General features: G+C 41.4%; 2 protein-coding genes across 2 annotated transcripts in view; one reads left to right on the top strand and one right to left on the bottom strand.

Moving 5' to 3' along the window:
- PBRM1 (polybromo 1) overlaps positions 1-14,160 on the bottom strand; it is a gene marked incomplete at both ends in the record, with an annotated part of 166,621 nt that extends 152,461 nt beyond the window's left edge. Inside the window, 4 exons of the mRNA XM_080715199.1 lie at positions 5,813-5,960; positions 10,280-10,377; positions 11,487-11,639; positions 14,113-14,160. Of these exons, the coding sequence (XP_080571325.1) occupies positions 5,813-5,960; positions 10,280-10,377; positions 11,487-11,639; positions 14,113-14,160 (447 nt within the window). The remainder of the gene's footprint in view (positions 1-5,812; positions 5,961-10,279; positions 10,378-11,486; positions 11,640-14,112) is intronic.
- A 3,791-nt stretch (positions 14,161-17,951) lies between these two features.
- Positions 17,952-27,347, top strand: GNL3 (G protein nucleolar 3; the record flags this gene model as incomplete). Its single annotated transcript, XM_080715378.1, has 15 exons — positions 17,952-17,964; positions 19,226-19,284; positions 19,636-19,773; positions 20,436-20,546; positions 20,764-20,844; positions 22,174-22,306; positions 23,669-23,781; positions 24,014-24,134; positions 24,746-24,833; positions 25,337-25,511; positions 25,631-25,773; positions 25,858-25,994; positions 26,081-26,364; positions 26,730-26,796; positions 27,265-27,347. 15 exons carry the CDS (start codon positions 17,952-17,954, stop codon positions 27,345-27,347), a joined length of 1,746 nt encoding a protein of 581 aa, XP_080571504.1.
- Between the last annotated feature and the right edge of the window lie 377 nt (positions 27,348-27,724).

Genomic DNA, 27,724 nt, shown 5'->3' with positions numbered 1-27,724 from the left:
AATATACAAATTAGAATGTAAACACTCAAAAGACTGGTCCCCCCACCCCTGTACTGGGGCCTGAACATTCTACCTCCGAGCTACACCCCCAGCCCGATTTTTGTCTCAGTCTTCCAAATGCTGGGATTACAGGCATGCACTACCATGCCCAGACTGCCTTTTTTTTTTTTTTTTTTTTTTTGCAGGTCTAGGGATGAAACCCAGGGGCATTTGACCTTCGAGCTACACCCCCTGTACTGTTATTTATTCTTTATTTTGAAACAGGGTCTAAACTAAGTTGCAGAGGGCCTCACCAAGTAGCTGAGGCTGTCTGCGAACTGCTGCGATCCTCTGGTCTCAGCCTCCCAAATGCTGGGATTACAAGCTCGTGTCACCACACCCAACTAAAAAAACAAGACTGATTTAATAGCAAATATCACCAGAAAAACTGAAAGAATTTTTTTTTTTTTTTTTTTGCGGGCCTGGGGATAGAACCCAGGGTCATTCGACCTCTGAGCTATAGTCCCTGCTCTATTTTTTATTCTTTGTTTTGAAACGGGGTCTCACTGAGTTACAAAGGGCCTTACTAAGTAGCTGAGGCTGTCTGTGAACTATGATCTTGGGTCTTAGCCTCTGGAATGCTGGGATTACAAACCTGCGCTACCACGCCCAGCTAGAATTAAATTATTTAAAAAGCAACAGAGAGCCAGGTATTCTGATACACTCTTGTAATCCTAGAACTTGGGATGCTGAGACAGGAGGATCCCAGGTTCACAGCCAGATTCAGCTGCTTAGTGAGGCCCTTTGCAACTCAGTGAGACTGTGTTTCAAAATAAAGAATAAAAGATCAGGGTGTGGTGGCGCATACTTGTAATCCCAGCATTTGGGAGGCTGAGACCAGGGAATTGTGGTTTGAGGACAGCCTCAGCTACTTAGTAAGGCCCTCTGCAACTCTTTGAGACCATGTTTCAAAATAAAGAATAAAAAATTGGGCAGGGGATGTAGCTCTGAGGTCAAATAAATAAATAAATAAATAAGGAATAAAAAAAAATAGAACTGAAGCCGGGTGTGGTGGTGCACACTTGTAATCCCCGTGCTTGGGAGGCTGAGACAGGAGGATCGCACGGGTTCAAAGCCAGCCTCAGCTACTTAGTGAGCCTCTCAGCAATTTAGTGAGACCCTGTTTCCAAATAAAATATAAAAAAGGTCTGGGAATATAGCCCAGAGGTAGAAAGCCTCTGGGTGGGTTCCACCCACAGTACCACCACCAAAAAAAAAAAAAAAAAAGAACTGGGGAAGTAGCTTGGAGATAGAATGCCCCTTAGTTCCATCCCCAGTACTGAAAAAAATTAAAAAAATAAAAAAAAACAAAGTAGGCATTTGGTAGCACAGGCTTGTAATCCCCGCACCTGGCAGGCGGAGATAGGAGGATCGCACAGGTTCGAAGCCAGCCTTGCTGGCTTAAGAGACCCTGTTTCCAAATAAAATTATAAAATAGGTCTGGGAGTTTAGCCCGGAGAAGGGTTCCATCCCCAGTACCACCAGAAAAAAAAACACGTAATGACAGTAAACATTTATGCCCCAAATGTGGGTTCCACCCAGTTTATAAAACAAACTCTTTGGGACAGAAAGTCTCAAACAGACCCAAAAACAATATTGAGAGACTTCAACGCAGCACTTATACCACTAGATCAATCTTCTAGGCAAAAGACGAATAAGGACTCTTCAGATCTAAAGAACACTATAAAACCAGGCATGGTGGTGCCGCACGCTTGTAATCCCAGCATTTGGGAAGTTGAGACAGGAGGATTGTAGTTTGCCAACGACCTCAGCTACTTAGTGAGGCCCTTTGCAACTTAGTGAGACCTCGTTTCAAAATAAAGAATAAAAGCCAGGTGTGGTGGTGCACACTTGTAATTTCCGCGCTTGGGAGCCAGAGACAGGAGGATCGCGCAGGTTCGAAGCCAGCCATGCTGGCTTAAGAGACCCTGTTTCCAAATAAAAAATATAAAAAATAGGTCTGGGAGTGTAGCCTGGAGGTAGAAGGGCTTCCAGGAACCCCAGTACCACAAAAATAAAAAAATAATAATAATAAAAAATAGGGCTGGGGCTGTAACTCAGAATGCCCCTGGGTTCCATCCCCAGTACAAAGAAAGAAAGAAAGAAAGAAAGAAAGAAAGAAAGAAAGAAAGAAAGAAAGAAAAAGAAAGAATCCAGATCCAGACAGATTCCCACCTGAATTCTACAAACTCAATACTTCACAATTTATTCTTGTGAAAAAGATGGAATCCTTCCAAACTCCTTCTATGAGACCAGTATTACCTTAATACCAAAACCAAATAAAGATCCCTCAAGAAAAGCAAATTACAAAAGTCGGGCAGTGTGATGGTGCATGCTTGTAATCCCAATAGTTGGGAGGCTGAGATAGGAGGAATCGTGCAGGTTCAAACCCAGCCTTAGCTACTTAGTGAGGCTCTCAGCAACTTAGTGAGACTCTGTTTCCAAATAAAATATAAAAAAACAGGTGTGGGAGGATAGCCTGGATGTAGAAATCCCCTGGATTCCATTCCCAGTACCACAAAAGAAAATTACAGACCAATATCACTGACAAACATTAATGCAATTTTTTTTTTTTTTTTGGTGGTACTGGGGTTCCTGGAAGCCCTCCTTCCTCCGGGCTACACTCCCAGACCTATTTTATATTTTTGAAACAGGGTCTCTTACGCCAGCACGGCTGGCTTCGAACCTGCACGATCCTCCTGTCTCCGCCTCCCAAGCGCGGGGATTACAAGCGTGCGCCACCACGCCCGGCTTAATGCAAAATTTTTAAACAAAATACGAGCAATACATTCAAAACCACATCAAGAAAATTGTACACCATGACCAACCTGGTTTCATCAAATGCTGAAAAAACATTTGACAAACTCCAACACCCATTCATATTTTAAATAAAACACTGCAAAGCTGGGCATGGTGGCACATGCTTGTAATCACAGCATTCATGAGGCTGAGACCGAAGAATCACAATTCACAGGCAACCTCAGCTACTCAGTGAAGCCCTCTGCAACTAAGTGAGACCCTGTTTCAAAATAAAGAATAAAGTTGGGCGTGGTGGCGCACACGTGTAATCCCTGCGCTTGGGAGGCTGAGACAGGAGGATCGCATAGGTTCGAAGCCAGCCTCAGCTGGCTTAAGAGACCCTGTTTCCAAACAAAATATAAAATAGTTCTGGGAGTGTAGCCCAGAGGTAGAAGGCCCCTGGGTTCCATTCCCAGTACCACCAAAAAAAAAAAAAAAAAAAATATTAAATAGGGCAGGGGGTGTAGCTCAGAGGTTGAATGCCCCTGGGTTCCACCCCCAGGCACACACAAAAAAAACAAAACTCAAAACAAAACAAACAAAAAACACTACAGAAGTTGTGCATAGTGGCACAGGCTTGTAATACCAGTACTTGGGAGGCTGAGACAGGAGAATCACAGGTTCAAGGCCAGCCTCCACTACTTAGTGAGGCCCTCTGTAACTTAGTGAAATCCTGTTTCAAAATATTGAGCCAGGCCGGGCGTGGTGGCGCACGCTTGTAATCCCCGCGCTTGGGAGGCAGAGACAGGAGGATCGCGCAGGTTCGAAGCCAGCCGCGCGCGCTGGTTTAGGAGACCCTGTTTCCAAAATGAAAATGTAAAAAATAGGTCTGGGAGTGTAGCCCGGAGGTAGAAGGGCTTCCAGGAACCCCAGTACCACCAAAAAAAAAAAAATATATATATATATATATTGAGCCAGGCGTGGTGGCACACACTTCTAATCCCAGTATTTGGGAGGCTGAGACAGGAGGATCATAGGGTTTAATTCAGCCTCCGCAGCTTAGTGAGGTTCTTGGCAACTTATCGAGACCCTGTTTCCAAATAAAATATAAAAATAGGTTTGGGAGTAGATCCCAGAGGTAGAAGGCCCCTGGGTTCCACCTCCAGTACCACAGAATAAACAAATGATTAATTTAAAAATAGGACTGGGGATATAGCTTGGAGGTAGACTGCCGATGGGTACTGCAAAAAACAAAAACAAAACACTGCAGAAAACTGGAATAGAAGAAATTTAGGTCAACATCATTAAGGCAATAAATAATAAACTCAGAGTCAATATCATATTGAATGGGGAAAAACTGTAGGAATTTCCTTTAAAATCAGAAACAAGACAAGGATGTCCACTATCATCACTCTACAGTCTTTGAGACTCTTGCCAGATCTATAGATAAGACGAAAAGAATATCAAAGGAATTCAAATAGGAAAAGAAATTATCTCTATTTGTAGATGTCATGATCCTTTATTTAGAAGACCCGAAAATTTAACCAAAAGCCTTCTAGAGGAAATTAATAAATTCAGCAAAATAGCTTGATACAAAATCAATGTAGAAAAATCAGTAGCTTTTTTATATGCCAACCACGATTTCACTGAAAAATCCAGAGAACAATTCCATTCAATAACATAAAAAAGTCTAACAAGAAGATGTTTTCTAGCTATCTTTCTGATAGAGGACTAATATCTAGAATATACAAAGAACTTAACAGACTTTAACTAAAAAAGAAAAGAAAATCCAATCAAGAAACAGGCAAATGAACTAGACACTTCACAAAAGAAGAGATACAAGCCAGGTGTGATGGTGCAAGCCTTTAATCACAGTACTTGGGAAGAAGAGACAGAAGGATCATAGATTCAAGGTCAGTCTCAGCCATAGTGAAACTCTCATCAACCTAGCAAGACCCTGTTTCCAAATAAAAATAAAAATAAAATAGGAGTGGGGTGTAGCTTGGAGCTAGATGCCCCTGGTTCAATCCCCAGTGTCTGTCTCTCCTCTCTCACACACAGACAAAAAGAGATGCAAATGGCCAATAAATACATGAAAAAATGCTCAACATCATTAGCAATCACGGAGATGCAAATCAAAACTACACCGAGATTCTATGTAATTCCAATCAGAATGGAAAACATCAAGAAGTCAAACAACAACAACAATAACAATGAATGCTGGCAAGGATGAGGGAATTGGAATTCTTCTATACTGTTAAGGGGATTGCAAATTAGTATAGCTACCATGGAGTTCAGTGTGAAGATCCCTCAGAAAATTGGAAATGGATCCACCATATGATCCAGCTATACCACTCCTAGGTATCTTAACAAAGGGAATGAAATCAGAGAATTACACTAATATATGCCTATCCATGTTTATAGCAGCACAATTCACAATAGGCAAATTATGGAACCAACCTAGGTGTCCATCAACAGATGAACTGATTATACAATTACAGGATATATGCACAATGGAATTCTACTCAGCAATAAAAAAAGAACAAAGCAGGGCCTGGTGGCATACACTTGTAATCCCCATGCTTGGGAGGCTGAGACAGAAGGATCGCACAGGTTCAAAGCCAGCCTCAGCTACTTAGTGAGGCTCTCAGCAATTTAGTGAGACCCTGTTTCTAAATAAAATAGAAAATAGGTCTGGGAGTATAGCCTGAAGGTATAAAAGCCCCTGGGTTCCACTCCCAGTAAAACCAAAAAAAAAAAAAAAAAAAGGCAAAAGATAAGCTGGGCATGGTGGTGCACGCTTGTAATCCCAGCATTTGGGAGGATGAGACAGGAGGATCACATTTTGAGGATAGCCTCAGCTTACTGAGGCCCTTTGCAACTCAGTGAGACCTAGTTTCAAAATAAAGCATAACCAATAGGACTGGGGGCATAGCTTGGAGGTAGACCCCCCTGGGTTCTATCTCCAGTACTATACACAAAAAAAGGAGGCAATGATCAAATTGGATATTTTCCAAATTTGATATGTTCTTACCTTATAATAGGCCTTTGCATTGTTAAAAAGCAGCTGGAAGTCAGCAGTCAGAAGGTTAACATCATCATACTCTTCCATTTTTAGTTTCTGTTGGATTTTCATCAAGTCAATAGGCTGAGACACCACTTCATAATAGTCTGGTTGATTTCTGTTATAATTAAAATATTTTAATAATATTAACCCCAAATATTTATACAAGAAGTTATATTTTAAAACTATTTGTTGTAATGCCCAAGATTCCAAGTGAAAGACCAAATTCTAATTTGACATCAGACTCACTACCATTATTTGAACTACAAGTAACAGATGCAGATGTGGGGTTTTTTTGTTTGTTTTTGATTTTTTCAGTACCAGGGATGGAACCCAGAGGCATTCTACCTCTGAGCTACACCCCCAGCCCTATTTTTTTTTTTCTGGGTCTGGGGATAAAACCCAGGGATATTGGACATCCAAGCTACACCCCTTGCCTTATTTTTTATTCTTTATTTTGAAACCGGGTCTCACTGAGTTGCAAAGGGCCTTACTAAGTAGCTGAGACTCTCCACCAAACGTGATCCTCCAGTCTCAACCTCCCGGATGCTGGGATTACAAGTATGCACCAACATGCCCGGCTTCTCCGGCCCTATTTTTTTATTCTTTATTTTGAAACTAGGTCTCACTAAGTAGCTGAAGCTGTCCTTGAACCGCGATCTTCCAGTCTTAGCTTCCCTAATGCTGAGATTACAAATGTGCAACACCATGCCTGGCTAGATGTGGGGTTTTATATATATATTTTTAAATTTTGTAATTTTTTTGTGGTACTGGTGGTGGACCACAGGGGCTTTTCTACCTCCAGGCTATATTCCCAGACCTCCCTTATGCTTTATTTGGAAACAGGGTCTCACTAAGTTGCTGAGAGCCTCACTAAGTAGCTGAGGCTGGCTTCGAACCTGCGCAATCCTCCTGTCTCAGCCTCCCGAATGCTGGAATTACAAGTGTGCACCACCACACCCGGAATGTGTGTGTGTGTGTGTGTGTGTGTGTGTGTGTGTGTGTGTGTGTTATAAACTAAATATCTAAGGTTTAGGGCCTGTCAACAGTATCTTCTACAAATGAAGTTGACTTACCTTTCATGATATTCAAATGTGGCTGAAAACAGATACACATTTCAAACCTCTTTATAAACTTACAAAATGGATTGTTTTTCTTCAGTCAGTGACCACATAACCTTTCCTTGCCAAATACCATAAAATGCCCGTTACATGTACTATTTTAATATCAATTATGAAAGTTACAAAAGAGACAGGAGGTCTTTTGCTTATGGAGCATATCAAAGATGAAAGGATATAAAATATATTAAAATATGATCAAAGTATTTTAAAAAGGTATGTAAAGCCTGGCGTGGTGGCGCACACTTGTAATCCCAGCATTTGAGAGGCTGAGACAAGAGGATCACGGTTCATGGACAGCCTCAGCTACTTATTGAGGCCCTCCGCAACTCAGTGGGACCCTGTTTCAAAATAAAGAATAAGAAATTGGGCAGGGGGTGTAGCTTGGAGGTCAAATGCCCCTGGGTTCCATCCCCAGACCCGCAAAAAAAAAAAAAAAAAAAGGTATGTAATAGCCAGGCGTGGTGGTGCACGCTTGTAATCTCCGCGCTTGGCAGGCAGAGACAGGAGGATCAGGTTCGAAGCCAGCTGTGATGGTTTAAGAGACCCTGTTTCCAAATAAAAAGTATAAAAGTAGGTCTGGGAATGTAGCCCGGAGGTAGAAGGGTTTCCAGGAACCCCAGTACCACCAAAAAAAAAAAAAAAAAAGGTATGTAATAAACACATAATTCAAGATAATAGTTATAATTTGGAGGGGAGGAATAGTGAGGAACATAAAACTTGAAAGGCATGTCTTGCTGGACATGGTAGCATACACTTGTAATCCTAGTATTTGGGAGATTTAGACAGGAGGATTACAGGTTCAAGATCAGCCTCAATGACTCAGTGATGCCCTCAGCAACTTAGTGAAACCCTGGTTCAAATAAAAAATGAAATAGGATAGGGTATTGCTCAGAGGTAGAATGTCCCTGGGTTTATTCTCTAGTTACCCTCCCAGATACACAAAAGGCATGTCTCAAGTTCCCACATAATTTGGGTTTTGGGGTTCATGGATGTTTGTTGTTCTTTCTGGACTTTTTTCAATCATTAGTTCACAAAACAAGTAAACCTTAAAAATTATCTGATTAACTATTTTCTCAATTCTCCCATAGGGGTATTTAGCTCCCTTCTAGATGTGTAAGAGTTAAGTTATTATGTACAAAGAATGTTATGGTCATTAAGTCTTTAAACTTTCTTGGAATGTTTGTTGGCATCTTATAACCATTCTTTTAGTATGCAAATTTATTTTTTGTTGGTTTTTTGTGCGGTCCAGGAGATGGAACCCAGAGGCACTCTATCTCCAAGCTACACCCTCAGTCCTATTTTTTCCTTTTTTTTATTTTTGTAGGTCTGGGGATAGAACCCAGGGGCATTTGACCTCCAAGCTACAACCCCTGCCTTATTTTTTATTCTTTATTTTGAAACCAGGTCTCACTGAGTTGCAGAGGGCCTCATTAAGTAGCTGAGGCTGTCTACAAACTGAGATCCTCAGGTCTCAGCCTCCCGAATGCTGGGATTACAAGCGTGCGCCACCACGCCCAGCTTCCCTCAGTCCTATTTTTTATTCTTTATTTTTAATCAGGGTCTCACTGAGTTGCAAAGGTTCTCACTAAGTAACTGAGGCTGTCTGCGAACTGTGAGACTAACTTTAATCACTTGATTATGGTGGTATCTGCTAGGCTTCTCTATTAACTAACTTACCCTTTCTCAATTTTTTTGTTTGTTTTTGGTGCTGGGGGTTGAACCCAGGGGTGTTCTATCTCTGAGCTACACACCTGGCCCTATTCTATTTTTTATTTTAAAACAAGGTCTCACTAAGTTGCAGAGGACCTCACTAAGTTCCTGAGCCTGGCCATGAACCTACAATCCTCCTATCTCAGCCTCCCAAGTGCTAGGATTACAAGTATGTGCCATCATACTCAGCTCTCACTCTGTACTTTCTGAGGAGGTACCTTCAGGAAGTCCATCCCTCATCATTTTAACTTGCTCATTTACCTATCTTAATATGAACTCTGGGATTCCTCCTTTACTGAGTGGGTTATAAACCAATATGACAATTATTATGATGTTCAATCTGCACTAGGTTTAGCCAGTAGGAGTCCTTTAAAGGCCATTTTCATTTTCTATGTCTTTATTTTTCTTTTTTCTTTTTGTGGTACTGTGGATAGAACTCAGGGGCATTCTACCTCTGAGCTACACCCCCAGCCCTATTTTTAATTCTTTATTTTGAAACAGGGTCTTACTGAGTTACAAAGGGCCTCACTAAGAGGCTAAGGCTGTCTGCGAACCGTGATCCTCCTGTCTCAGCCTCCCAAAGTTAGGATTACAAGCGTGCACCACCACACTAGCTCCTTTATGTTCTTCTGATATGTTCCCATCACCCTCTGAACAATTACTTCCTGGCACCATGAGGGTCCAGGCTCAGGCTATACTTTCCCTGCCCTGGTCCAAGAAATAAGCTATGAAAAACTGTAAAAAGCAACAAAGCATATAATCTAAAGAAATGACTAATTTCCTAAAAGAATACAACCTACCAAGATTTAAAATAAATAAAATGGAAAGCCCAAAGAGACTTATAATTAATAAGGAGATTAAGTTAATAATCAAATATCTCTCAGTAATCAAGTATCTATCAACAAGGCAAAGTTCTGGATCTGGTCACTCTATGGATGAATTCTACCAAACATTTAAGCAAGAACTAACACCAACACTTCTCCAGTCTCCCAAAAAATGGAAGAGGAGGACTCATTTCCTAACTCATTCTATGAGGTTAGCACTGCCCTAAGACCAATGATACTACTGATGCAAAATAAGTTGATGCAAATTCTCAGGTGAGCCAGAAATATAGCTCCACGGTAGAGTACCTGATTAGAATGTGAAAGGCCCGCCAGGCATGGTTGCACAGGCTTGTAGAGGGAGGCTGACACAGGAGGATCACACAGGTTTGAAGCCAGCCTCGGCTACTTAGTGAGGATCTCAGCAACTTAGTGAGACCCTGTTTCCAAATAAAATATAAAATAGGTCTGGGAGTATAGCCCAGAGGTAGAAAAGCACCTGGGTCCCACTTCCAATACCATTAAAAAAAAAAAAAAAGAATAAAATATATAGGGCTGGTGGGTGTAGCTCAGAGGTAGAATGCCCAAGTTCCATCCCCAGTACTGCCAAAAAAAAAAAAAAAAAAACAATGCTTTTAAAAAATATGTTTCAATACATTTTGATAAAACTAGTTATATCCCACTATCATTTAAGCTATTCCTTTCAAAGAGAAATTCAGTCACCAAACCTTAAACATCAACTCTGGACCAAATCCTCCCAGTGTACTACTGTGCTCCCAACTCACCTTCGCTTTGGTGCCCTAATGAAGAGCTCACAGAGGAGCCTGCCCTGCTCATCCTTATAGTCTCGGACAGTATTATAGAGTTCATGGCACACGGCAATCTACAAATTTGAAAAAGAGAAAAATTACCAAAAAATGTAAACAAAAACCAGTTATAAATTACTTTTTCAATAAAACATATGCACAAAAGGCAAAAAAAGAAAAATGATGAATCCCCAAATTACCAGATAAGAATCCAAGTCTGAAATATGCTTATCATATCATTCATTTAAACCAACCTAATTGACTAAATTTCTGATAAATTTTATTTATGCTTCTGGTGATTTTTTCTTTTCTTTTAAACAAAATCAGTTCACATCCCTCTTATAATTATCAAATAAAGGGTCTTTCACTACAAAGATAATAAAATCTAAACTAACACTGCTTATAAATGCCTTACCTACTTTGACTGGGTAGAGCTCACAAGTCTCCTTCCTCCTAATGTTTTCTTTCATTTTCTTTGTGGTATTAGGGTTTGAACCAAAGGGCACATACATGCCAGACAAACACTGTCCCACTGAAATATATGCCCAGCCATTTTGCAAATTTTATTTTAGTACAGGGTCTAAGTCCCAGGCTGGCCTCAAATTTGTGATTCTCCTGACTCAGCTTCCCCCAAAAACGGGATTACAGGTGTGCACCACCATGTCCAGACCTTCTGACCAATTTTCTGTAATCACAACACACGAAACCCATCCCTGAACAAGCCTCTCTCTGCAAGTTTGGTGCCTGTTCATCACAGAGAATCTTCCAGAAGGTTCATGTTAAACAACCCAAACCATCCAAGTTTTTCTTCTTAGAACTTATCACTAGCTGTGGGTACTTTGTTTGCTTATTAGTATTCTGCTTGCCCTACACTGGAATCCAAGCTCATGTGGAAAATGAGCTTGCCTCACATAAGTATCCCAATAACAGAACAGTCCTTATCACATGACAGAATTACAATTATTTGTTGAGTGGATATGACATACAATTAATGTTTCATAATATTAAATTATACTATTACTGTAGGACTTTGGGCTAAATCTGTACTTTTCACAAGAAAAAAATTAAGCCTACTAAGTCAGAGAAAAATATGTAGAGTGGATTTGCCTCTCAATTGCTTTACCAACAAAAGAAGGGTAGAGAAATTGTAGAAAAGCAGACAGAAACTGCAACCCAAGTTACTCACAGGATCTACAGTGGGAAGATTGGAAAGTCTCCTCCTTTTCCTGCTTGGGCCTGGTGTAGGCACAGAATGGTGTCCATCATCAAAGTCCCCACTGACACTGCTGGAAGGGGAGGTAGCTCTTCTTCTCTTGGAACCCATGGAATCCAACTTCTTCTATAAGAAATAATTTGCCATGTTCTTATATTTAAATTTTGGCTCTGCCAAGCCTGCAACTGGCAGCCTGCCACTAAACTTCTGATTCACTTAAGAGAATATTTTAACTGTTCCATAAGAGTGTAGCAAGCTGTAAGTAAGTCATGGTCCTCACTACTTTAGCCTTTTCACTTATCAGAATGCTTTAGTTTCAACTTTGATTTGATAAATTCAACAGAAGTATACTCATTTGTTTATCACCAATTTTGAAAGATTCAACCACTTCTGGCCACAAATTTACCCTCAACTAGAGTTTTTCCACTTATGTGTAGTGATAGAACAGTTTGCTGGAGACATTGATCCCTGAGTCCCTGAGGTAGCCAGACAGGCCTGAGGCTCACTATTGAAGTGAACAGCCTCAGCTTTACTGTGTACCTTACAACTCTGATCCTTTTCCATGTGGCCAGGATGAGGAAAAGACTAGGACATAGTACCTAAGATAAATGAGTAGTACAAAAAAAGGATGGGAACAAAGGACAATTATCTTTTTTAGCATTTTAGATATACCCTAAAATAACACCCTGAAAATGAATTCTCCCCACTTATTACAACAGAATCCTTAAGATATACCTTGTAAACACTTGATGAGACTTGCCCTACCTAAGCAAAAGTAGCAGAATTGTGCTTTGAACGCCGGGAGTGGTGGCACACGCTTGTAATCCCCGTGCTTGGGAGGCGGAGACAGGAGGATCGCGCAGGTTCGAAGCCAGCTGCCACGCTGGCTTAAGAGACCCTGTTTCCAAATAAAAATATAAAATAGGTCTGGGAGTGTAGCCTGAAGGTAGAAGAGTTCCATCCCCAGTACCACCAAAAAATAATAATAATAATAATTGCTTTGAAACTCTTCTGTTAATCCAGATTACCCTCTTTTTGAATTATATAGGTATACTTTATACCCACGTTTTTTGGGGTTTATGGTGTGTGGTACTGGAGTGAAACCCAGGGGCCTTCTACCTCCAAGCTACACCCCCAGCCCCTATTTTTTTTTTTTTTTTTTGGTGGTACTGGGGTTCCTGGAAATCCTTCCACCTCCGGGCTACACTCGCAGACTTATTTTTCTTATACTTTTTTATTTAGAAATAGGGTCTCTTAAGCCAGCATGGCTGGCTTTGAACCTGCGCAATCATCCTGTCTCCACATCTCAAGCATGGGGATTACAAGCATGCGCCACCATGCCCAGCCCCAGCCCTATTTTTCATTCTTTATTTTGAAACAGGGTCTCACTTGAGTTGCAAAGAACCTAAGTGTTGAGGCTGTCCTCAAACCATGATCCTCCTATCTCAGCCTTCCAAATGCTGGGATTACAAGCGTGGGCCACCACACCCCATTTATAAACCCATGAATTTTGAAATCACAGCTTTAATCTCATTAGATGATCTGGAAAAGCACCTAAGACATAAGCTTTTAGACCCTGAGTGGAGGTTCAAAAACACATATTTGTTCTTGGTTTTATTTTTATTTATTTATTTATTTATTAGGCGGGTCTGGGGATGGAACCCAGGGGCATTTGACCTCTTAGCCACACCCCCTGCCCTATTTTTTTTATTCTTTATTTTGAAACCGGGTCTCACTGAGTTGCAAAGGGCCTAAGTAGCTGAGGCTGTCCTCGAACTGCGATCCTCCGGTCTCAGCCTCCCGGATGCTGGGATTTCAAGTGTGCACCACCATGCCCGGCTGTTCTTAAACAGTTAAGAAACTAATCTTATTACAACTTTATAAAATATAACACAAGAAGTATAACCATCAAAATGATCTGCTACAAATATGGAGAAAAGGTATATACCCCAAAAACCTCCTACAGTGCTTATACAATTCAGCAGCAGTATCAAACAGTAGATTGTGACTTCAAGAGTCCTTTTCTAAAGCTAAAGGAAAAAACAGACTCTAATTTCACTCATCAACATTCAATTTCAGAAAACTAAGATACTAGCAGCTGAATGAATAGGAACAGCAGAGCACTGGTTGTCAATCATATGAAGAAAAAAACTGGGAATCTCCAGGAAACAGAAAGCAGAAGCAAAACAAGAAATCCTGGTAAGCAACTATGAGACAGGAGGAGTCTCATCAGTTCTTTCAAATGAAGTCTACATGGTATTTAAAACAAACCCTATTATGATCATGTTCCTTCCTCAAGGCTTGTGTTTGTTATACAGTGTATCAGTTTAAAGCTGACAAAATGGATATAAAGTTCCTTAGGCCAAGGACAATTACATTTTGGTTTTGTTCATTTTATAAAAGGCTGATAAACTGGCCTCTCTTCTATAAGAAATTAAGAACCAAGTCTTTGTAAACACCCTATGACAAGGACACAGGTGAATTTGATGAACACACAGGAGGGATTCTATGGAAAATATCACACAAATTTAAGAAAGATGGAAGGGAAAAGGCAAGGAATGATAGTAAAGGGAAAGGGTGAAGATGATCAGTAATTTACCAGCTTTACCAGAGCACAACCAGCGCCTCGAAAAGCCAATCTCCTCATTATGTCTGAAGGGCAACTGAAGCCAGCAAGAAAAGGCAGGGCTTTAGAAGTGCTGATTCAGTGTTAGTACATTCAAAACTGAAAGAGAAGAACAAAGTAGAGAAAGGAGATATAGAAAAGAAGTGTCAGAGGAGTAAAAATGAGCATAAATAGAAAACATTCAAATAGAACTGCTAAAGAAAGATTAAAAAAAAAAAAAGGCATATCAGTTCTGCACCTATCAAATTGCTGCAAAGGCTCAGGCACCAACAGCACCTGACATTTCTTTCATTTTAAAACCAAATGCTCTTACATGCTTAACGATGTCTCTCATAGGTTCCCCTTTACTCACATTGAAAGACTGTCAATTCCAGGAATGAAGCATGCCTGCCCAAATGCCCCCTAATCAATAAGAGCAGAGTTCAACCACAGAGCTGGAATGGGGAGTGAACACATGTGGGAGGCTAACATGTGACACCAAGTGTTGGCAAGCTGGAACAAACCGAAAATGACTCATGTGAGCAGAGTCTGGAAAACTCCCCACCACCACAAAAAAAATTTTTTTTCAGAGAAAGACAACATTTCTTTCCAAAAGTCCTATCTGCATTGGAAAGACATCACATATAAGTTTAACAGGTTGTTTTTAAAAGTCTTCAACTATTTTGGTAGTTCAAAATTACTTTTATAAGTAATCCCCTGAAAATCAAATGGCAAAAAATGTAAACCAGTGTATGAAGTATAGATAAAATATCCAAAAATCCTATTTACTTTGGTAAGGCAAGAAAAAGATAAAATGTAAGGATAATTTTCAATTTTTTTAATCCAAAAGGACATATTTTTATTTGTAATTTGGAAGTCTGGCAACAAAGGCAATGTTTGAAGTGGAAGAAGCAACAGGACCTACGTTCAGAAAATGAGGAGTTCTAGATCTTGCACACTAATTACCTGTTTGATGTTGCCTGAATCACAATCTCTCAAATCTGTTTCTTCATCTCTAGTGTGAGAATAGTAAAGTGTGTGTGTGTACACATATGTATCCATTAGACTGTTGAAACAGTGAAAAGAGACTATACTTGAAATCACATTTAAACTTCAAAATACAACTCTAGGACTACAGGGTTCCTGGGTACAAAAAAAGAATCATCTTCATTTTTGTAGTCCTCTTTTACAAAATAGCACTGGGTGTAAGTTGGATGCCCAATTTATCTTTATATATAAATATCATTTGTGTGAGAGGGGTATGGGAGATGGAACCCAGGGGCATTCTACCTCTGAGCTACACCCCCAGCCGGTTTTTTTTGTTTGTTTTTTTTTTTTTTGCGGTACTGGGAATGGAACCCAGCGGCATTCTACCTCCGAGTTACACCCCCTGCCCTATTTTTTATTTTTTTATTTTAAAACAGGGTCTAAGTTGTGGAGAACCTCATTAAGTAGCTGAGGCTGGCCGCGAACCCGAATCCTTCTGTCTCAGCCTCCCGAATGCTGGGATTACAAGCATTTTTTTTTTATTCTTTATTCTGAAACATGGTCTCGCTGAGTTGCAAATAGCCTAAGTAGCTGAGGCTGTCTACAAACTGCGATCCTCCTGTCTCAGCTTCCCAAATGCTGGGATTACAAGTGTGCGTCACCATGCCTGGCTTCCCAATTTATCTTTTTAATAAAGACACTCAGTGCAATTAAGTGTGACCTTTAAAATAAGTGATTGTGTAATTAGAAATGGTCTGTAAGCATCCCTTTAGCAATTCTTTTTTTCACGAAAAGTAAAAATCAATTCTGGAGTTCAACTCCAGGTTTTAAGATGTTTCAAGTTCAAAAGTCTGACAACCAATGATAATTTACAGCAGGCTGTAAAAATAATGTGCAACTTGAAAAATGTTTATTCAGTTTAGCCAAATGGCATATTTTGACAGTTTATAAACTTTTAGCATTCTCCTGTGTTTCCAGTGATACTTAACACATGCTTAAAATAAAATATTGGAAAACAAAAGACTCAAGGGCAAAATAACAAACAAACATCCCATCTATATTCCTATTTCTTAGAGAAAAACAAATCTTATTAGCATTCAGAGCCTTTCGTGTTTATGCCTTAGTTACCTTTTTTGCCCCAAACAAAAGTGGGGAAATAAATTACTTTGCAACCTGTGTTTTAACTTAGAATATAAGATTTCTTCCAAGTTAACATTGTTCCTCATGTTTGGTGGTTTGTAGTTTTTTATATACACTAGATTTACTTATCTAGGAGATTTTTGATGAAGTATTATTTATTTTTTAACTTCTAAAGCCAAAGAAAGGCCAGGCGTGGTGGCACACACTTGTAATCCCCACACTTGGGAGGCTGAGACAGGAGGATCACACAGGTTCGAAGCCAGTGAGGCTCCCAGCAACTTGGTGAGACCCTGTCTCCAAATAAAATATAAAATAGGGATAGGAGTATAGCCCAGAGGTAGAAAGCCCCTGGGCTCTATCCCCAGTACCACCAAAAAATTAAAAAAATAAATAAATAAAGCCAAAGAAAGTGGCCAAGGCCTTCCATTTACCCACACACATATTTGTTAGTTTTAATCTGAAACCTCTTCAAAAGATACTTTCTAATCTTACATTTTCGATCTTAAAATCCAAAATATGGTCAATTTGTTAGCAATTACTAAAGCAAAAATTATACTATGTATTGAGTCCAATTTGCTCCCCAAAGACTACTATTAAATGAAAAAAAAAAAAAACGCACCTAAACCATTTTTGAGGAGTCCAAGTAAAATTGTTTATTTCAATATAGTCTGATTTCTATAGTCATTTTAAGACTTTCTACATCAGCTCTGTTGTGTATTTGTCATTTGTATTTCAGGATTTCTTCTATGTTCTTGCCACTTTTTCTTTCCCTTCAAGTCAAAACTACTTTCTCAGAACAAAGCTATGCCTCCCTTTCAGTAAGTAAATGACGATGAAAAAGTACTTTCACACCAGGAAATACTTCACAAAATCGCGATAGTTTGTGGTGTTGCAGATGAGAAGCTGAAATATCTGGACTCTAAGAACAAGCACCACTCGTCAAATTGAAAGCTCAGTTTGAGCGTACGGAAATAAAGTCATCAGGAAGAGTTTGTGTGGAACCATCAGGAAACAAAAAAGGAGGCCCTGGAGAGGCGGAGGAAATGAAGGACTTTCCCGACCTGTCACCGGTACCGGGGACTGAGGGAAACGTTGACAGCTGTGAGGCTGACCGCGGCGGGCGGCAGCGGAGCGCGGGGAGCCCGGGCGGCGGCGCGCCTTTGTCCCGCCGGCAGGTGCGGCCGGCAGCGGGGCCTGGCCGAGGCCCGCCGCCCCGCCCCGCCCCGCGCCCGCCCGGCCGGCGCGTCCCGACCGCCGGGGCGGGGCCTCGGCCGCGCCGCCCGCCCGCCCGCCCGGGCCCACACAAAGGCCCGGCGGCCGGCCGAGGGGCCCGCCTCTCCCGCCCGAGCCCGGCTTACCCAGCCGCTCCGCCGCCTGCAGCCCCGGCCGCGGTCGCCGACAGCCCCGCCCCGCCCCGTGGCCGCCACGGCTGCTCTGGTGCTCCTTCGCCCGCGGCCGCCGCCGTCTCGGCACCCGCCGCCCTCGCCGCCCTCACCCCTCCCAGTGCTGCCGCAAAAGCAGCCGCGGCGGCCGACGGGGCCCGGCTGCACGACACTGCGTGCGCGCGCACGCGCAACAGCGCGGCGTGCTTTCCGGCGGCAGCGTGAGTACGTGACGCTCGTCCGCGACCTCAGTTCGCACGTGGCCTCGGCGGAGGCAGGCTGTTCCCCGGGGTCGGCGCCGCCGCCGCCGTTGCCGCCGCCAGCATGAAGCGGCCGAGTGAGTGGGGCCGAGGGGAGGGCGAGGGGTGCCCCTGCCTCTGCGCGGTCAGGGCCGTCAGTGCGCCTTGCGTCTCTGTGGAGACGGGTGGGAGGTGGACGGTGGGTAGGCCATCTCCCTGTTCACGCGGAGAATGAGGGTTGCAAGGCCTTAGAGTCAATCCTGTTTTTTTTTTTTTTTTTTGTGTGCGTGTGTGTGTATGTGTGTGTTGGTGGTACTGGTACTGGGGTTCCTGGAAGCCCTTCTACCTCCGGGCTACACTCCCAGATCTATTTTTTATGTTTTGGAAACAGGGTCTCTTAAGTCTGCGCGGCTGGCTTCGAACCTGCGCGATCCTCCCGTCTCTGCCTCCCAAGCGCGGGGATTACAAGCGTGCGCCACCACGCACGGCCGTCAATCCTTTTGATCGCGGTCCCACGGTGGAGAAGGAATGTTTGAATCGCGGGTGTTGAGACTAGCGGATTTCCACAGGGAAGGAGCGTGGGAGCCGTTTTCTCCTTTTTTGGCTTTGAGCCGACGGCCCCCTCTCAAACCCACCACTCCTCTCCAGTCGTAGAATTGATGATGCTTAACTCTTTTGGGTCGCAGACTCCTGTTTGTAACCCCATACTATACCAGAACATTATGGTAGTATTACTGGCTGTATTGCGAACCTGTTGTTTCGGGTTTACTGGGATTTTTGTTTTTGAGGCACTGTGGATGGAACCCAGTGGTAGTCTACCTTCGAGCTACACCCCCAGTCCTATTTATTATTATTATTTTTTCTCTATTTTTTTATTTTCTGGTGGTACTGGGGATGGAACCCAAAGGCTTTCTACCTCCGGGCTATACTTCCAGACCTTTTTTATATTTTATTTGGAAACGGTCTAAGTTGCTGAAAGCCTCATTAAGTAGCTGAGGCTGGTTTCGAACCCGTGCGATCCTCCTGTCTCAGCCTCCCAAGCGTGGGGATTACAACCATGCCTGGCCCTATTTTTTATTTTGAAACAGGGTCTTACTGAGTTGCAAAAGGCCTAAGTAGCTGAGGCAGTCTGTGAACCCTCATCTTCCTGTCTCAGCCTCCCAAATGCTGGGATTAAAGCTTGCACCAGAGTGATTAGGTTCACTGGGATTTTAAAATGATACGTATGTATTGGCCTACTTAATATTACTTTATAGCTAATGACGTAGATGCAGAAAAGGGCATGACAACGTAATGTACTTATAAAAATTAAATATGTCGATCATTTGTGTCTAGTTGGTTTTTAAATTTATTTTTCAGAGTTAAGAAAAGCAAGTAAGCGCATGACCTGTCATAAACGGTACAAAATCCAAAAAAAGGTAAGACTTTCTTGGAAGACCAATACCATATATACTCTCCCTCTCTCATTTAGGAAGTCTGGACTAAAGATTAAGGGATTGGATGCACCACAGGCTCTTAGCCATATGAAGTGCAGCTGTGGGAAAATACAGTAATTTGTTAAGAGAGTTTTTAAACTTAGCATGATGCCGATCCCTGTAAAGAGCCTCCTTTCTAGTTGGTTTACACTTACATATGCATTCTCTCTGTATGACTCCAATTAAAGCTCTTTTTCTAGAGCATTTTGCAGGCATAACTAGAGCCATTGGTTTCTCACTTCAATTCTGTTCATGTAGACATAGTTTTGTAAAGTGTTTTTATCTTTATAATAGGTTCGTGAGCACCATCGAAAGTTGAGGAAGGAGGCTAAAAAGCGAGGTCATAAGAAGCCCAGGAAAGACCCAGGAGTTCCAAACAGTGCTCCCTTTAAGGAGGCTCTTCTTAGGGAAGCTGAGCTAAGGAAACAGCAGGTAAGTTATGTTAGCCAAAAGTTTAAATAAGTGGTGTAGATCCTATAATCCTAGTACTTGGGAGGTTGAGACCAGAGGATCTCCAGTTTGAGACCAGCTTCAGCAATTTAGCAAGGATCTTCACAACTTTGTGAGACCCAGTTTCAAGAATTAAATAAGGATGGGGGTGTAGCTCAGGGAAAATGCCCCTGTGCTCAATTCTCAGTATGACACACACACACACAATAAGTGGTGTGTGGGTACATACATTATTTTTAAAATAAGGTAAATCTGGGCATGGTGACACACACTTATAATTCCAATATTTGGGAGGCTGAGACAGGATTGCAGGTTTGTGGCCAGCTTTAGCTACTTAGTGAGGCCCTCTGCAATTTTGTGAAACCCTGTTTAAAAAAAAAAAAAGACTTGCTGGGCGTGGTGACTCACGCTTGGGAGGCTGAGACAGGAGGATCACATGGGTTCAAAGCCAGCCTCAGCTACTTAGGCTCTCAGCAACTTAGTAAGACCCTGTTTCCAAATAAAATATAAAATAGGGCTGGGAGTGTAGCCCAGAGATAGGAAGCCTTTGGGTTCCACCCCCAGTACTACCCAGAGAGAAAAAAAAGACCACTATAATAGCATAAGTCACTGGCTTTTTAATTTCTTGTTTGGCTTGCTCATAGCTTGAAGAATTAAAGCAGCAGCAGAAACTCGATAGGCAGAAAGAACAAGAAAAGAAAAGAAAACTTGAAAGTAATCCTGGTGATACTGCATCTGATCTGGAACCTCTGGAGGTAGGATTACGTCTCTTTAAAACAGATTTCTAACGCAGAAGTATACGCACAGGCTGGTGGGTCTCAAGAGGAAGAAAACTTAATTCGGGCTCTTGTTTTTCCTATCTTAAAAAAACAAAAACCACTTAACCTAAACAATTATGGGAAATGAGAAGACACAGGTTGCAATTGTTACATATCTAATTCTTTCCCCTTATCTTTATTTTATATCCTGTAGGAATTTGGACAGCACAAAACTAAGAAAACCAAGTCAAGCAAACAGAATCCAAAGAAGTTACATTGTCAGGAACTAAAAAAGGTAGTCTAGGTCAATGTCTAAAAACGGTAATGAGATTGAAAATACTAGAATCATTCCTTGGCCAGATACCAGCCTTTAAAGGTAGAAAATCTGGAAACTAGCTGAAGGAAGTCAAAGGGGTGGTGATGTTCTTGGTATAGTTAACTCCCTGGCAGAAGCTCAGTACTCCCCTCTAGAAAGACCTAACTGCCTCTTAGCATCTCTTGGAAAGGCCCAAAGAGCCTATCAAGCTACATAATTCAGCCAACTGTGATAGTAAAGGCCTATAATCCCGGTACTTAGGAGGCTGACAGGAGGATCATGGGTTGGAGGCCAGGCTCAGAAATTTTGGCAAGACTGTTTCAAAGTAAATAATTTAAAACAGGCTTAGTGGCACACACTTGTAATCCCAGTACTTGAGAGGCTGAGGCAGGAGGATCCCGGTTCATGACCAGCCTCAGCTACTTAGACCCTGTTTCAAAATAAAATCAGCCTGGGGTGTAGCTCAGAGGTAGAATGCCCCTGGGTTCAATCTCCAGCACCACGCACGCACACACAAACACACACACACACACACACACAAAGATAATAAGGTTGCAGTTGTAGATCAGAGATAGAATGCCCCTGGGTTCAATCCCTAATGCCAAACTATGTACTTTGCTTTATATATATATATATATATATATATTTTTTTTTTTTTTTTTTTTTTTAAACAGTACTAGGGATGGAACCCAAGGGCATTCTACCTCCAAGCTACACCCCCGGCCCTCTTTTCTATTTTGAAACTGGGTCTCACTGAGTTGCAAAGGGCGTGCTAAGGAGCTGAGGCTGTCCAAGAACCATGATCCTCCTGTTTCAGCCTCCCAAATGCTAGGGTTACAAGTGTGCGCAGCACATGCGGCTAGTAATCTTTTTTTCTTTCTTTCTTTTTGTGGTACTGGGGGTGGAACCCAGGGACATTCTACCTCTGAACCACACCCCTAACCCTACTTTCTATTTCAAAATAGGGTCTCACTGAGTTGCAAAGGGCCTCATTAAGTAGCTGAGGCTGTCTGCAAACTGTGATCCTCCTGTCTCAGCCTCCCAAATGCTGGGATTACAAGCTTGCTTCACCACACCCAGTTCCATTTTCACTTTTGAAATCTAGGTTGATCAGAGGCTGCTGACCAGGCTTAAATGGTTTAACTTCCCTGTGTGAGAAATGATGAGCATGTCAACATTCTTCATAGAAAAGTGAAGACATGAGATCCAACTCTGAGCTCACCCTGTGGCCAAGTGGATAATGCCCATAGGCTTATGTTGAGGTTCCTAGAACAAGGAATGCTGTTATGATTCTTTCTTCCTCAACAGGTGATTGAAGCCTCAGATGTTCTGCTAGAGGTGTTGGATGCCAGAGATCCTCTTGGTTCTAGATGTCCTCAGGTAGAAGAGGCTATTGTCCAGAGTGGACACAAAAGGCTAGTACTTGTATTAAATAAATCAGGTGAGTAAAAGGGATTCTCCTTGTCTTCTGTGCTCTGACGAGGTATGAGGAAAACATCTGAACAGTCTGATTATCATTGAAGACTGATAAGATCCAACTCTGACCTCAAATCCAGAGCCTATATATTCTATTGCAATGCTGTTTGATGGGTAGGAGGTTCTTTCTACAAGCAATTCACTACTTTTTCCTGATCTTTTGCCATTTAGTACTTAACACTTTGTTTTTAAGAGTGTAAGCCAGAGCCAAGCGTGGTGGTGCATGCTTGTAATCCCAGCATTTGGGAGTCTGAGACAGGAGGATTGCGGTTCTTGAATAGCCTCAACTACTTCGTGACGCCCTTTGCAACTCAGTGAGACCCTGGTTCAAAATAAAGAATAAATGGGGATGGGGGTGTAGCTCTGAGGTAGAATGTCCCTGGGTTCCATCCCCAGTACTGGGGGGAAAAAGTGTAAGCCAGACATGGTGAAACATACCTGTAATCACTGTATGTGGAAATGTGAAACAGGTAGATCACAGGTTTAAAACCAACCCCAGCAACTCAAAAGGGCTTGGTGCCTTTTCATAATTAAAAAGGGCTGGGGCATGTAGCTCAGGTAAGAGACGTCTGTGTCCAGTCTCCAGTACAAAAAAAGTGTGTGTACGCTTACTGTGCAATGTGTTTCATATAGGAAATGATGGTGATGTGCTATATCCACTCTGCTACCTGCACAATGTGTCTGGGTTTGAGCAGCATGCAGAAGAAAAACTACACAGACTTGTACAATAGAAAGTAGGAACCAGATAAGAAAACTGCTGTTAGTGTCAGAAGACAGGTGGCTGCTAGCTAGGGAGAAGTCCTAGAAACATAGCAATAGTTTATGATACAGAGGTTGACTTAGTCCTAAAAGGGTGAGCAGCAATGCAGGAGGAATTGAGAATTGGAAATAAAGCTATTAAGCTCTTATCAAGACAAAAGGTGGCATGGTTGGAAGCATGCCCTTCCCTACTTTCCAGTTAAACAGGTGTGTGTGTGTGTGTGTGTGTGTGTGTGTGTGTGTGTGCAATGCTGGGGATGGAACCCAGAGATATTCTACCTCTGAGCTACACCCCTGGCTCTTTTTTCTTTTTCTTTTTTTTTCCTTCTTTTTTTGAAACAGGGTCACAGAGTTGCAAAGGGCCTCAGCCTCCCAAATGTTGGTATTATAAGGGTGTGCTACCACACCCAGCTTAAATGCTTTTATTGTTTTTTTTTTTTTAATGCTTTTGTCAAAGGGGAAAAAAGAGGAAATGCAAATGAGTGAAAGCTATGATTTACCACATTTAATGAATTTGTCTAAGTAGAATGATCACATTAAACATGTGTCTTATATTAATATCTGTCAGATCTGGTACCAAGAGAGAATTTAGAGAGCTGGCTGAATTATTTGAAGAGAGAACTGCCAACCGTGGTGTTCAAAGCCTCAACAAGCCTGAAGGACAAAGGGAAGATAATGAAGGTACACATTACTGCTGATGCTGGCAAGTGTGGTTCTTTCAGATTTTGAATGGTTGAAATATGATGAGTGTACAAAATGTTGATTTAAAAAGTGAAAAATAAAAAGATCCAACTCTGATTTCATCCTGAGATTATCTGAAAGGCTACTGAGTCTAGTAAAGTTTTTCTTGGGTTTTATTGGGTTACTTTTCAAAATAACTAATTCAATACATTTGGAATTTTCAAATATTAAGGTAAAAAAGAAGAAACCTGTTTCATTCAAAAGTAAATTGTGCTTTGGCAAAGAATGCCTTTGGAAACTTCTTGGAGGTTTTCAGGAGACATATGGCAAAGCTATTCAGGTTGGAGTGATTGGTGAGTTTCATTTCATCACATTTTACCTCTTACATGTCAAGATATATTTAGCCAAGAATGTTTAGTGAGAACCAGGTTGTAAAACAAAGACTTTGCATAAAAATTAACTGTTGCCTATTTCACCACAGCATGTGCACACAGTTTTTTAAAGACCAGGTTTACATCTGTGTTGGAACTGAGCATTGCAGGAGATTAGCTTCTAAAAGTTAATAACTGTGGATGTAGCTTGGTAGTGGTGCTTTTTAAGGTCCTAAGTTGGATCCCCAGCACTTTAAATATATGCATACACACTCTTGGTTTATTTGCATTAATAGCCTCTTTCTAGCCTTTCATTACTTTTGTTTTTTTGTTTTTTTTTAATTTTTAATTTTTAATTTTTTATTTTTTAGCTTGATTTTTTTTATTGGTGCACTGTATTCATACATCATAGTAGGATCTTTCATTACTTTTGCAAGAACTAAAGTAAGATCAATTTTAGTGTTGAAGTGAAAATGCTCAGATTCATTTTTGATCTTGCTCCAAACATCAGGCAAATATACAATTAGGTAGTGGAAATTTTATTATTAATCAGTACATAATGTGTTTTATCTATGGATTTCAATTATTTTTAGGTTTCCCAAATGTGGGGAAAAGCAGCATCATTAATAGCTTAAAACAAGAAAGAATATGTAATGTTGGTGTATCCATGGGGCTTACAAGGTAAATTGAACTGTTCTATAATTGGAGTTTTTATTATAGAAGAGTAAACAATAGTTTTGTTTTGGTTATTTTGAGAAAACAACTTGCTATTTGTTATCAGTAAAAGAAAGTTGAAGCCAGTGGTAAGCTTGGGGGAGAAGTGGAGTGAGGAAGCTGTCCACAACGTGGTTTGAAACACAAACTAAACAAGTAGATGGAGAAAAGGGGAAGCTGCCTTAGAGAACGTGATGTTTGGACCTGGCATGGGAATGCCAGGTAGAAGAAAGTATGTGGCAGAGGAAACAGCCTTGTGTGCAGGTAGATAAACGATCTGTAGCATTAAATGTTTTTTCTTTAGAAGGGGTGGTATGCTGTTAGACTTGTAGATAAACATGAAGCAAATGATGATAAATTGGATCTGACACACCGTGCGGAGTTTGTTCAATCCAACCCTGAGCTTCATGTTCTGTCTCTTGTCCTTCAGATAAGCAAGTGCCCCATTAATTCCTTCTCTCTTCTTTCAGAAACATGCAGGTTGTTCCCTTGGACAAACAGATCACAATGATAGACAGCCCATGCTTCATTGTGTCACCACATAACTCTTCCTTTGCGCTTGCTCTACGGAGTCCAGCAAGTATTGAAGTGGTAAAACCAATGGAGTCTGCCAGTGCCATCCTGTCCCAGGCTGACGTTAGACAGGTAAAAGAACCACCCCTTTCTTTGATCTCCTCGCTGTCACTTTTTTATTGTAGCATTTTAATTGGAAGGTTTTCAACTCTTTCCTCATCTATGCTTATTCCTCTTTTGCTTTGTTTAAGGTAGTATTACGATATAATGTCCCGGACTACAAGAATTCTCTGGAATTTTTTACCAGCCTTGCTCAAAGAAGAGGTCTGCACCAAAAAGGCGGAAGCCCAAATGTTGAAGGTGCTGCCAAACTGTTCTGGTCTGAATGGACAGGGTAAAGTTTATTTTGGCATTTCAGTAACCACTTAGATTTGTGGAATAAACTGGTTTTTAACTGATCTTGTTTTTTTAATTCCAGAGCCTCATTAGGTTACTATTGTCATCCCCCTACTTGCTGGACTCTGTCTCCATATTTTAATGAGAATATTTTGGCAGACCTGAAAAGGGGCTTTAATCTGGATGAATTGGAAAAGAACAATACACATAGTATACAAGGTAAGTGAGACTTGTGTTTTACTGTTGTTTCATCCACTGACAGGCTGTTAAGGATCCTATTTATGTGGGCTTTGTTACTTTTCTAGCCATCAGAGGCCCTGGTTTAGCTAATAGCATCCTTTTCCAGTCTTCGGGTCTGACAAATGGAATGACAGAGGAAAGGGACATGCCTGAAGAATTGCCAAGACAGAGAGAGAGGAAACAGGAAGAAGAGGAAGGTGAAGACATTGTCAGTGACCAAGAAAGAGTTGATTATGAAGAAGCTAATGTAAGTATTTTCTCTGAGTTAAATCTAGAGTCTTTTTTTTTTTTTTTTTTTTTGGTGGTGGTGGTGGTGGTACTGGGGTTCCTGGAAGCCCTTGTACCTCCAGGCTACACTCCCAGACCTATTTTTATACTTTTTTAAAATTTGGAAACGGGGCTGGCTTCAAACCTGCGCAATCCTCCTGTCTCCGCCTTCCAAGCGCGGGGATTACAAGAGTGCGCCACTACATCCGGCCCCTAGAGTCTTCTAAGCATTACAATGTGTATAGTAGTGTAATGGGGAGAGGCGAACAGTGTAAGTGAAATATTATATTTTTGTATAGTTAACTGGAAGAAGCCAAATAATAATCTTGAGCCTTAATTTTACACATCTCATTATGTATACCTTCAAAGACTTAAGTTTCTCCGGGTATGTAATTGGACTAATGAGCATAAAGACTGCTAACCCTGTACCGTTTCTTTGTTCCATAGGAAAATATCTCAGACATATCCCCTGTAAAAGAAACAAGAGAGGCACCACCTAAGGAATCTATGACAGGTGAGTCTGAGGGCAGTGTGTGTGTGTGTGTGTGTGTGTTTCTGGGGATTGAAACCAGGGGCATTCACCTCCAAGCTACACCCAGCCTTTTATTTTTAAGATAAGGTCTACTTGCTGAGGCTGTTCTCAAACCTGCAGTCCTGTCTCAACTTCTCAAGTACTAGGATTGCAGGCATGTGCCACCCACCTGCAAAGCAGCATAGAATTGCTTCTACATTTTCCTATAAAACCTAACTTTAAGCTGGGCGTGGTGGCACACGCTTGTATTCCCAGCATTTGGGAGGCTGAGACTGGAAGATGGCGATTTGCAAACGGCTTCAGCTACTTATGCCCTCTACAAGTTAAGCCTGTTTCAAAATAAAGAATAAAAGATAGGGCTGGGGGTGTAGCTCAGAGGTCAAGTCCCCCTGGGTTCCATCCCCAGACCTGCAAAAACAAAAACCCTCACTTTATTTTTCTCCAATATAGGTGAACCATCTGCAACATCTTTTATCTTGGATAAAAAGACTAAAGAGGATGATGCTTATGACTTCAGCACAGATTATGTGTAACAGAACTGTGTCCTTTATGTATAATGTGCCATGTTTGCCATAACATAAATTGTAAATTTTGTGAATACATACTGATACATACATTAAAATATTCAAAGATGTTTAGTGAGTATCTGCATTCTATAAAGTTACCTGGAATCAAGTCTACTGAAAAATGTAGAATTTATTTGCAGATTTAGGCCATAGGTTACAAAATTAAAACCATGAAGTAGTTTTGAACTAGCTGTGCCAGCTAGTTGAACTTGTTATATCATTCTGATCAGTCCATTCTTCTGGTCAGTCAGCACTGTGGTAGAAAACACTTGGTAAGGCAGAGACATACTTCTGACTGCTGGACAGGGCAGTGTATCATCTTTACCCAGCTGAAACATCCCTTT

The sequence above is a fragment of the Muscardinus avellanarius genome (genome assembly GCF_963383645.1).
Source record: "Muscardinus avellanarius genome assembly, chromosome: 18".
NCBI lineage: Eukaryota > Metazoa > Chordata > Mammalia > Rodentia > Gliridae > Muscardinus > Muscardinus avellanarius.
Note: the sequence above shows the minus strand (reverse complement) of the source record. Positions and strands in the feature narration are given on the sequence as shown.